This window comes from Oncorhynchus mykiss, chromosome 28, assembly GCF_057628025.1.
Source record: "Oncorhynchus mykiss isolate SJ-2025 chromosome 28, ASM5762802v1, whole genome shotgun sequence".
NCBI classification, from domain to species: Eukaryota; Metazoa; Chordata; class Actinopteri; order Salmoniformes; family Salmonidae; genus Oncorhynchus; species Oncorhynchus mykiss.
The window spans coordinates 35925798-35937465 of record NC_143049.1 but is presented as its reverse complement, the minus strand read 5'-3'; the positions used below and the strand labels follow the sequence as shown (position 1 = coordinate 35937465).

General features: G+C 40.5%; 1 protein-coding gene across 1 annotated transcript; it reads right to left on the bottom strand.

Annotated features, from left to right (window-relative positions):
* Positions 1 to 2690: 2690 nt before the first annotated feature.
* Positions 2691 to 11295, bottom strand: LOC110509084 (ras-related protein Rab-18-B). Its single transcript, XM_036966464.2, has 7 exons — positions 11088 to 11295; positions 10481 to 10536; positions 10226 to 10287; positions 6153 to 6225; positions 5668 to 5789; positions 5335 to 5401; positions 2691 to 4407 (listed from the first exon to the last, which is right to left on the bottom strand). Exons 1-7 carry the CDS (start codon positions 11153 to 11155, stop codon positions 4235 to 4237), a joined length of 621 nt encoding a protein of 206 aa, XP_036822359.1. The 5' UTR covers positions 11156 to 11295; the 3' UTR covers positions 2691 to 4234.
* Between the last annotated feature and the right edge of the window lie 373 nt (positions 11296 to 11668).

Here is an 11668-nt window from a genome sequence, read left to right as displayed (position 1 = left end):
CCGTAAATCTGGCAGATAGAATTGTGATGAGGCATATACTGTATCTGGGGAAGGGTATAAAACAATTTCTAGAATGTCGAAAATCTCCAAGAGCACAGTGGTGTCTATCGTTGGGAAATTGAAAAAATATGAAACAACCCAGAATCTGCCTAGAGCTGGCTGGACAACCAAGCAAGAAGGACCTTGGTCAGGGAGGTGACCAAGAACCCAATGACCACTCTGACAGAACTACAGAGTTCCTTGCCTGAGATGGGAGAACCTGCCAAAAGGACAACAGTCTCTACAACACTTCAACAATCTAGGCTTTATGGGAAAGTGGCCAGATGGAAGCCACTATTGAGAAAAAGGCACATGACAGCACGCCTGGAGTTTGCAAAAAAAAGGCATGTCATAAGACAAAAGATTCTCTGGCCTGAAAGCAAAGTGCCTGGAAAAAAAACAGGCACAGCTCATCACCCGTCTAACACCATCCCTACTGTGAAGCATGGTGGTGGTAGCATTATTCTATGGGGATGCTTTTCAGTGGCAGGGACTTGAGAGACTGGTAAGAATTTTTTTTAAACTATAAATGAATAGTGCCAAATACAGGAAAATCCTTGATGAGAACCTGCTTCAGAAAGAAAGAAGCAAATGACCTTAGACTGGGGTGAAGATTTACGTTCCAACAGGACAATGACAGCAAGCATACAGCCAAAGCAATGAAGCAATGCTGGAATGGCTTCAGAACAAGAATGTGAAAGTCCTTGAGTGACCCAGCCAAAGCCCAAACTTCAATCCCATTGAAAATCTGTGGAAAGATTTGAAGATTGCTGTTCACTGACACTTCCCATCTAATTTAACAGAGCTTGAGAAAAATCTCCAAGGAAGAACGGGAGGAAAATCCCCAAATTCAGATGTGCAAAGTTGATACAGACATACCCCAGAAGTCTCAAAGCTGATACAGACATACCCCAGACGACTCAAAGCAGTAATCGTAGCCAAAGGTGCTGCTAAAAAACGATTGACTCAGGGGTGTGAATACTTATGTAAATGTGATATCTTTATTTACATTTTCAAAAACTTCTAAAAACATGTTTTCACTTTGTCATTATTGGCTATTGAAGTGTAGATGGGTGAGAGAGAGAGAGAAAAAAATGGATTTAATATATTTTGAATTCAGGCTGTAACACGACAACATATGGATTAAGTCAAAGGGGTATGAATCCTTTCTGAAGGAGCTGTATACTAAACGGATAACAAGTCTCATTCATTCACCACTTCCTGCCTTATAGTATTTCTATCGGATTGTAATGTTTGAGCGATAAAAACATTTAAATGGGGGGGGGGGGGGTCAATGTGTGTATTTCTTTATTGTAACCGTGAGATATATTTGATTACATGAGAACTGTGTTTTTGACCATTGACTATTTAAGAAAAATTCTCAATTCTCACAAAAAAATTCTCAATGACTTGTTATATTCACTTTTTTAAAAGACTGGATTTGTATCCTAGGTATAAATATTATCACAACATAGCAGTGGAAATACTTTTGAATTAATACATTTGACTAAATAAATGTGAAACGTGTTCAACTTCTCTTGCTAATCCAATCCCACTAGGCCATACCTCACTAAAAATGATGAGTTTAGTTTTTTTTTGCTCATAAACCACTTATGTCTTGGTCTTATAGAATGAGTTTTAAGGCTGCACAACCATACAACTGTTTTATTTTGTTTTTTTATCACTGTATTGGCCATCTGACAGAGTGGACTTATCATGATGCATTTTGGGGACATTCTCCTGACACTGAACATACGCATATAATCATACATTGGGCTCTGAGACAATACCCTAAAACATAGCTTAGTAGCATTTTCCACTGGTCCCTTTCGCATGCTTTGGTGACATCATGAGTAGCGTGTTCAAAGTCTTGCACGTTGAGCTAGATCAGTAGAAGTTTATCAGATCTATCCAACGAGTGGACAAAACATTATTTACACTGCTCTTTCCATGACATAGACGGACCAGGTGAAAGCTATGATCCCTTATTGGTGTCACTTGTTAAATCCACTTCAATCAGTGTAGATGAAGAGGAGGAGACATGTTAAAGAAGGATTTTTTTAAAGTCTGGAGACATGGATTGTGTATGTGTGCCATTCAGGGTGTGAATGGGCAAGACAAAATATTTAAGTGCCTTTGAACAGGGTATGGAAGTAGGTGCCAGGTGCACCGGGTTTGTGCCAAGAACTGCAATGCTGCTGGATTTCTTGCTCAACAGTTTCAAATCAAATAACATTCTGAATTTTCCCGTGTGTCAAGAATGGTCCACCACCTAAAGGACATCCAGCCAACTTAACACATGGGCCAGCATCCCTGTGGAACACTTTTGATACCTTGTAGAGTCCATGCCCTGATGAATTCAGGCTGTTCAGGGGGGGGTTGCAACTCAATATCAGGAAGGTGTTCTTAATTTTTTGTACTCAGTATAAATACTGCAGTTTGGTTAGGTATAGCTAACATTGACATTCAATACAGTTCAACAAATAAAAGGACCTTTGGACTGTATTAAAGATACGATTACCATAAGAAAACAAATAGTGAAAGAATACCGGTATGCGCATTCCCCACAAACATTCAGCTCGTAAAAATAGCCTATTGCAGTAGAGAAATAGTGCTCTCGAGGCAACTCGAACAAACTCAAAACATTCCTCTTCTTCCCATTGTCTTTTATTTCAGTTTGAAATTATACAAACTGTCATGACCGAGCACAACACCACTTACAAGTGTCATTTGAATGTTATGGTATAGATAGATATAAGGTGATTAATGGATGGAAAACGAGCCCACTTAAATTTTAAAAAAAAAGGTCAGACAAAAACTGAAGATACAACAAATAAACAGGATAGTTATTTAAAATTCAAATAGCAAAACATGCAACAAACATACTGTATATCTTGCTACAGATATACAGACTCAAATCTGTCTTGACAATGAGTTTTTGCATGTAAGTGTGGTGTGACATGACTGTGTGTGTAATATGTTAGAGTGGACCATTAGAGTGGACCATTTAACAAGACAGGCATGAGAGAAACCTGTTGGGCCGATCCATGTAAATTGCATCCCTTTTCCAGACCACGGGATACACTGAACATCCATAAGCATGCTTGAACTAACGACCATTATGTAATAAGAAGGCTTGATTGAAGGGCCAGCGAGGTCAGAATGAAACCAAGTTGATTATTTGTATTTTTTTAAAGAGAAAAACAACTTTATTTTGCAATAGCTTTAATAATAAACTGTTACCCTTTTTCCCCCCTTCAACATTTGAGCCAGTAACAGCTATGGATAAGCACATCACTAGGCTCACAACGCCACACGGACGGACTGTGGTTACGAAGACGTAAAACACTGCATGCATGTTCCCACATCAGGAAATAAAAAGTGGAAGAAAATATAAAATATTTAACAGCTTGGAATAGAGCAATTACCAAGTAAATAAAATGGAAGGGGATAAAAAAGATTGGTTGTCAACCAGTGGGATACGTTTGAAGTGTACACACTTCTTCCACGTTAAATGGATGTCTGTCTATGACTAGGTGCACAATGCGTGGTGATGAACGCCTGTCAGCTGTTACGAAGTGCTTGGGGGGGGGTTAATAGGCCTACAAAACACTAGCTAGGACAAAGTGAAGGTGCGTGGAAGGTCTGAAGCCCCACCCCACATCGAAGGACTCTACCTTCATCTATTGGTCCTACGGTAACCATAGTTAAGGCATGCAGATCTACTCATCAAGTAGAAAACGACATAAATAGCGAAGGTATTTGCGGTATAACTTGGTAGGCATTTGACATGACACAATGATCCTATTCATAATGTATTGCATAAACGTGTAGCAGAAGGTATTGAATATAGTGTAGAGAAGACATTCCCTGTTTCACCATGATGTGTTCGACAATACGCACAAGTGACTTGGTGTGGTTAACAAACTTGATAAAACAAAATGTACCTCCTTCAAGCGTGATATTTTACACATGATGAAAATCAACTGTGTTCTCAACACGACGCACTGTGACAACTGGCTGGCGGTACAGGAAGAGTGCAAACCGCAAAGTCCCTTTGTACCGAGACATCGGAAAGTGCAGATGAACCCTTTGCCGTGACTCAGTATATAAACACACACACAGTATATTAACGGACTCTTAATATCCTTCTCAGGTTCTGGTTTCCAGTATGCCGTTTGGGTTGGTTCCAGGTTTACAGTACGGAACAATATCCTCCACAGCCTCCAGCCCCGCGCTGCTCCTGGTCCCCCAGCTGAACGCCCCGTGGCTGGGCGTTGCTTTCCCAAAGCCCTGGAGTCTGGAGAATCTTCTCCACCAGCTCCTCGAAGGCACACTGGACACCATCCCGCGTTTTAGCACTGGCCTCTACCAAAGTGGAAGGGCACATTAGTGTGATATTAGCATTAAGGGGGATGCAACAACAACAAAAACTCACTTCAAAACTATTTTAGGGTCTGTTTTGAATAAAATGGGAGCAAAAGTGACAGTGGGTATACATTTTCAGACTATTTCAGTTCAAGTCCCAGTAGCTGATTGTTTTTAATGCAACAAAATATGTGCATGACAAGTGCCATTACAACATCGGACTGGGATGGATTTCTTCACCCCGAGAGTGATGTCCGATTCACCCAGTCCACACATTAAGGTCCTTTTCTAAGGAGATATCTTTACTCTGTTGATTTTCTGACTTATGATGGATGATGATCTTGATTTGGGTAATTTAGATTGACATGTGTAGACATACACATTCAGCGTTCATAAAATGTGAATGTTTGCATCAAGAAAAAGTTGTGTGTGTGTGTATGTACACACACACACACACACACACAGGGCACTGTGTAGCCTACACGGCACATAGAAACAAAAACATTACCCTTTTCCATAAACCCTTTTCAAAACCTTTAATTTAGTCATTCTAAAATGGAAAGTCTTCAGAAATGCTATAACCTAATTTCAGGAGGCGATTGGAGCTGGGAAATAGAAACACATGTAGACATGAGGTTTGACAGATGATTGACTGCAGATTTGCGATCGTAATCCAGTTCTCCTGGAAGGTCTGCATCCTTCAGTGTTGTGCTGACAGTGGAGATTAGGAATGTCAAATGGAGAGTTACAGGATGACATCTGTGCCCGAATTCAAGAGTCTGCACACTTGTTGTAAAAGCTAGTCTCCACATGGTATTTACTCACCAAACGGTGAAAGAGATCTTTAAGTAGTAGACCCCATTAACTTGAGTATCTGGGTTATTGTACTCAGACGCTCAGCTATTTTACAAAGACCCAAGAACTTACCAATAAAAAGCATGGAGTGTTTCCTTGCGAACTTAAGGCCTTCGTTTCGGTCAACTACACGGTTTTCCTGAAAAAAAAAAATGAAAAAAAAAACAGAACTGTCAAATTTAACAATGGGTTCACATAACAGAGGTTAGCCTGTGGAATGTGTAACGGCATCAGGCACAATACCAGCAACACAAAACATTGCTAAGTGATAGGACTTTATTTGTTGCATTTGTTGCATTCCAACACGGGAGACAATGGCAGCTAGGTGACAATATAAGAGAAGCGCAGCTGAAAAGACAGATTCATGCCAGACAGGTATGACCCACAATGCACTGGGACGCCCACCTCCTTATCAATCTTGTTCCCAACCAGCATTTTGACGAGGTCGTTCCGTGTGCAGTACGTCTCCAGTTCGTTCAGCCAGTTCTCCAGCCTCGTGAACGTGTCCCGTTTAGTGACATCGTACACTAAGAGCAAAAAAGAGGAGATTAACAGTGTCTGTACCTTATCCACATCTACAATTAAAATGTGTTATACAAGCGCGGGGGGGGGGGGGGGGGGGGGTAGGGGGTACGGAAATCATACTGTGGAGGTCCACAGTACTAGAGGTTCAGAATTGAGAATGTGAGTTGAATGGAGTATTTGAAATAGGCACCTCATTTTTTGGGAGACCAGGGACTTCTCAGAGTATGACTGCTTCGTAATTTTACATCATAATGTCTAAGATCGTATGGCCAGGAGGAACCTGATCCTAGGTCAGCATGTTTAGTACATACGGCTCCAGACGTGATAATAATATGTTCACCACTGTTGGTCAAACAAACACTCACCCAGTATGACTCCCTGTGCACCACGGTAGTAGCTGGGCGTCAGGGTCCGGAACCTCTCCTGTCCTGCTGTGTCCTAACAGGCCCAAAAGTCAACAACAACAACCGGCGTCAATGAGAGAAAGCAGTGTGTCAATTTTCAGCACTGAACACAGAAACTGTTACCCATGCCCTGCCAGCGTCAAGAGGAATTCACTTCGTAGAAAGTATCAACACGCAGCATTATGGATAGGAATTATAACAACTTTTTCAATTAGTTTATGAATATATATATTTTTTTTTTGATGAGTCACAATTATCAAAATTTGATGAGACTATGAAGAGCTTCACATTTAGTAAATACTAAAACATGTCAATCTTCCCAGGTCCTGCTAAGGTCGTGGATTTCACTTTGGGAGGCCAACCTTCCGCCGCCACAGCTTCTCTATGCGACACATTAGACAATAGCACCATCTCATGGTGCAATCCCATGCTGCTTGCATCTCTATCCTTGAACAAGCTGTTCTACAGTGCCTTCAGAAAGGAAGAGTCACACCCTTTGACTTCTTACACATTTTGTTGTGTTACAAGGTGATAAATGGTTTTGTGAACCATCTACACATACACTATCTTGATTAGATAAGTATTCAACCGCCTGAGTCAACACATGTTAGAGCCACCTTTGGCAGTGATTACAGCTGAGAGTCTTTCTGGGTAAGTCTCTCAGAGCTTTCCATACCTGGAATGTACAATATTTGCACATTAATTCTATTTTTTTTATTATACTTCTTTGCTCTGTCAAGTTTGTTGATTGCTAGACAGCAATTTAAGTCAAAAAGTGTAACTAGGCCACTCAGCAACATTCAATGTCGTTTTTATGTTTAAATAACATTTTATTTCAACTGACTTTCCTAGTTAAATAAAGGTTAAGAACAAATTCTTATTTACAATGACGACCTTCCCTGGCCAAACCCGGAGGACGCTTTGCCAATTGTGTGCCGCCCTATGGGACTCCCAATCACGGCTGGATGTGACACAGCCTGGATTCGAACCAGGGACTGTTGTGACCCATCTTGCACCGAGACGCAGTGCCTTACACTGAAGTTGCTCCCGAGTGGCGCAGAGTTTATCTTTGACCTTGGGTTTTAGGTTATTGTCCTGGTGAATGTCTCCCAGTGTCTGCTGGAAAGCAGACAACCAGGTTTTCCTCTAGGATTTTGCTTTGTTCGATTCAGTTTCCTTTCATATTTTTTTATTTATTTTTAACTCCCTAGTCTTTGCCGATGACAAGCATACCCATAACATGATGCAGCCACCACCATGCTTGAAAATATGAAGATTGGTACTCAGTGATGTATTTGCCCCAAACATAAGACTTTCTATTCAGGACATAAAGTACATTTCTTTGTCACATTTTTTTGTTGTTGCAATATTACTTTATTGCCTTGTTGCAAACAGGATGCATGTTTTGGAATATTTGTAATCTGTACAGGCTTCCTTCTTTTCACCCTGTCAATTAGGTAAGAATTGTGGAATAACTACAATGTTGTTGATCCATCCTCAGTTCTCTCCTATCACAGCCATTAACCTCTCTGGGATATTTAAAATAGGCTTTACGGCGAAAGCACACCAAACGATTATGTTAGGTCAGCACCTAGCCACAGAAAAACATACAGCCATTTTCCAAAGAAGCAGAGGTGTCAGAAAAGTCAGAAATAGCGTTATAAATATTCACTTACCTTTGATGATTTTGATCGGAATGCACTCCCAGGAATCCCAGTTCCACAATAAATGTTTGTTTTTTTCCATCATTTATGTCCAAATACCTCCTTTTTGTTCACGCGTTTAGCCCAGTAATCCAAATGCTCAATCGCTTAGTTCTAGGCTACCCTGGGGCGGCAGGGTAGCCTAGTGGTTAGAGCGTTGGACTAGTAACCAGAAGGTTGCGAGTTCAAACCCCCGAGCTGACAAGGTACAAATCTGTCGTTCTGCCCCTGAACAGGCAGTTAACCCACTGTTCCCAGGCCGTCATTGAAAATAAGAATTTGTTCTTAACTGACTTGCCTGGTTAAATAAAGGTAAAATAAAAAATTAGTTCTGACGAAAAGTTTAAAAAGTTTTAGTACAGTTCGTAGAAATATGTCAAACGATGTATAGAAACATGGGTGTTTTTATCACACATCTTCAATAATGTTTCAACCGGACAATTCCTTTGTCTTTAGAAATGAAAGGGAAACGCTGCTACCGCTCACAGCCACGCACATGATTTAGTTCATGGCATTCTGCCAGACACCTGACTCAAACAGCTCTCATTCTCTCCCCCTTCACAGTAGAAGCCTGAAGCAAGGTTCTAAAGACTGTTGACATCTAGTGGAAGCAGTAGGAAGTGCAATATGACCCCATAGACACTGTATATTGGATAGGCAAAGACTTGAAAACCGACAAACCTCAGATTACCCACATCCTGGTTGGATTTTTTCTCAGGTTTTTGCCTGCCATGAGTTCTATTATACTCACTGACATCATTCAAACAGTTTTAGAAACTCCAGTGTGTTTTCTATCCAAATCTACTAATAACATGCATATTCTAGCTTTTGGGCCTGAGTAGCAGGCAGTTTACTCTGTGCACCATATTATCCAAGCCACTCAATATTGCCCCCCCAGTCCCAAAGAAGTTCAACTCTAACGGTTTTAAAAATCACCATTGGCCTCATGGTAATGAACCCTGAGCTGTTTCTTTCCTCTCCAGCAACTGAGTTAATTACTGGGTGTATTGATACACCATCCAAAGAGTAATGAATAACTTCACCATGCTCAAAGGGATATTCAATGTCTGCCTTTTATCGATTTTTTACCAATTGGGGCCCTTCTTTGCGAGGCATCGGAAAACCTCCCTGGTCTGTGTGGTTGAATCTGTGAAATTCACTGCTCGAATGAGGGACCTTACAGATAATTGTATGTGTGGGGTACAGAGATGAGGTAGTCATTCAAAAATCATATTAAACCCTATTATTGCACACAGAGTGAGTCCACGCAACATATTGTGACTTGTTGAGCAAATGTTTATTCCTGAGCTTATTTAGGCTTGCTATAACAAATGGGTTGAATACTTAATGACTCACATAATTCCACTTTGACATTATTTAGTAGGCTAGTGACAAAGTATACATTTAAAACTCAGGCTGTAACACAAAATGTGTAAAAAGTCAAGGGGTGTGAATACTTTCTGAAGGCACTGTATGTAGTTCTTCTGAAATAGAACATCTTGGGATGTGTTCAGGAGGCAGGAAAGGAACAAACGTTCTGAAACTTAGGAGGTAACCTATCTGAATGTACAATAACATGGACCCAAGGACAGTCATGTTTGCATAAAATAATCAGAAAATGACCATTTGCATTTCAGGTAAAATAACAACCCAATGTCCAACCCCAGGTCAAACTAGCTAGCAACATCTAGTTAGCCAAATGTCCATTAATGTTTCATATGTATTTCGAACCTGCACCCAAAAGAATCGGTTCAGGGTCATATTTTAACCAGCATGTACTGTACGAAATCAAAATGCGCGTATCGACTCATTGATTCACTCCCGTTACAACTGGTATGTACTTCCAACAAAAAGTCACAAAAAAAATACAATTAAAACATACTTGCAACCGAGAAAGGTCACAGGTCAGAAGACTACAACAGGCATTGTTCAGTTGCTTGTACATCATTTATTTTGACCTTTGTTGGAAGTACCTCCCAGCCGTAACGGCGTAAATGAAAATCGCCGCTCAGTGAAACTCCTTATTTGGTGATAAACATATTTTTACATTATAAAGCTTGCAGAGCTGGTGAATGAGAGTCTGAGTCAGAGCTTTCTGGGCATTAGAGAGGTCTATAACACACAGATACTGGTTCCACCATCCGTTATTTACCAAAACACTGGCAGGTGGCAACTTTGTTTTTGTGTGCACTGCAGACTGTCCCTTTAAGAATGTGAATTTCCTGACGTTCACTTCACAGAGTACGTTGGCCACACCTTAGAAAAATCTACCTAATTACAGTGAAAGAGCTTAGATTCGAATGATGATACATGACATTTTCATACACTTACCCAAATAGCAAGCTTGGCACTATTCCCATCCACTGCAATTGTTTTTACTTTGAAATCCACACCTGTGTCAAAAAGAGGGAGGCAGGAGCAGACTCAAGTGGTGACCCATAAATATGAATAGCCTAATGTGTGACATAACAATATTCCATTGTCACATAGGCCTAGCAACGGTGTCAAAACGGCTGTTAGCGTGGGAATGCTGTGTTTTCCCCTTCCCATTAACAGTGCACTGGGGCATACTCCTTTAGGACTTACCTATGGTTGCTGCCAGGTCTGGGTCAAAAGTATCGTCTGTGAATCTCAGGAGAAGACTGTTTGGGATACAGAAGGGAAACACCACGTCTGAGAGCAGACATTTTAACACTGACACACCAGATATAGCCTACCTAGCCCACAACCTATGAAAACTATTTAGTTAGCAAACTAACAAGGGCTGGGATGGGTTTGCCACATACCACCAGCTCCAGATAGCTAGCTTGTAGATCAACCGGTATCTGGGCAAACGAGAAGGACGTGACAAGATCTCCTCTGTACCCAGAAAGCTACTCGTCGTTTCGTTTACCCAGCAGATTGATTACTGGTTCTACTAGACCAAAATAAATAACTAACACGTAGCTAGCAATTTACCTGCAAATATTTAAATAATCATCAAGTAAGATGATAAAAAAGCAAGTGTAGGAAAGTTATTGTTATTCCCAATTCAAAGGACAAACGGATGCAGCTGGTTATACAGCTAGCGTTAGCTAATGTGTTAGCTAAGAAAAGTTACATAGTGTAGCTAAGGTTAGCTCAATATAACGTTACTAGGCTAAATAGCCTTCCTGTAATGAGCAAAACTTCAACAACAAAAAGACTATCTTACCTTGACTTGCCGACACCACTCTCACCAATTATCAATATTTTCAAAGTTGTCAACACGTCGTCGTCCATATTTCTAACGTTTTTCTAAGCTGTCTGATAATCAGTTTTTGGGGGGTGTTTGTCTGACGTTGACAGTGCGATTTTCGGCTCAGTGCTGTGACCGCTACAACAGTAACGAAGCACTTCCGGTTCGTGGTTTTTATTCTTCCTTCAAAATAAGAGTACTATCTTGTAAACTGTGTAAAATGAACACTGTTCGTTAATTGTGAAGGCAAACATGATCGAAAATATGGAAACGTTTCAACATTTATTATAGTATATTAACTTGTCTCACACCTTGGTTCCTAGTGAATAGTGTCTTATGGAACATACATATTGCTGTTACAGTCTAGGAACCATAGTGTAGGTCCATATTTACCAGGGGACCCTCCTGGTTAACCAGTTTGATGACTATGTTCAGTATTGCCAGTAAAAGGGTGAAGCTAAATCACATGTGTTTATCAGTCAAAGTCTCACTGATATGCATATGAAACATTCTCAAAATAAATTCAAGAAAACTGGGCTGCTGTTTAATATTTAACC

Bases quoted from the DNA above. Each gene is read 5' to 3' on its own strand.
- LOC110509084 (XM_036966464.2), bottom strand. From the start codon at position 11,155: ATGGACGACGACGTGTTGACAACTTTGAAAATATTGATAATTGGTGAG. The intron at 10,537-11,087 runs GTAAGATAGTCT...TATCCCAAACAG, and splicing joins AGTGGTGTCGGCAAGTCAAG to TCTTCTCCTGAGATTCACAG. The intron at 5,402-5,667 runs GTGGGCGTCCCA...TTTTTTTTTCAG, and splicing joins GGAACAAGATTGATAAGGAG to GAAAACCGTGTAGTTGACCG.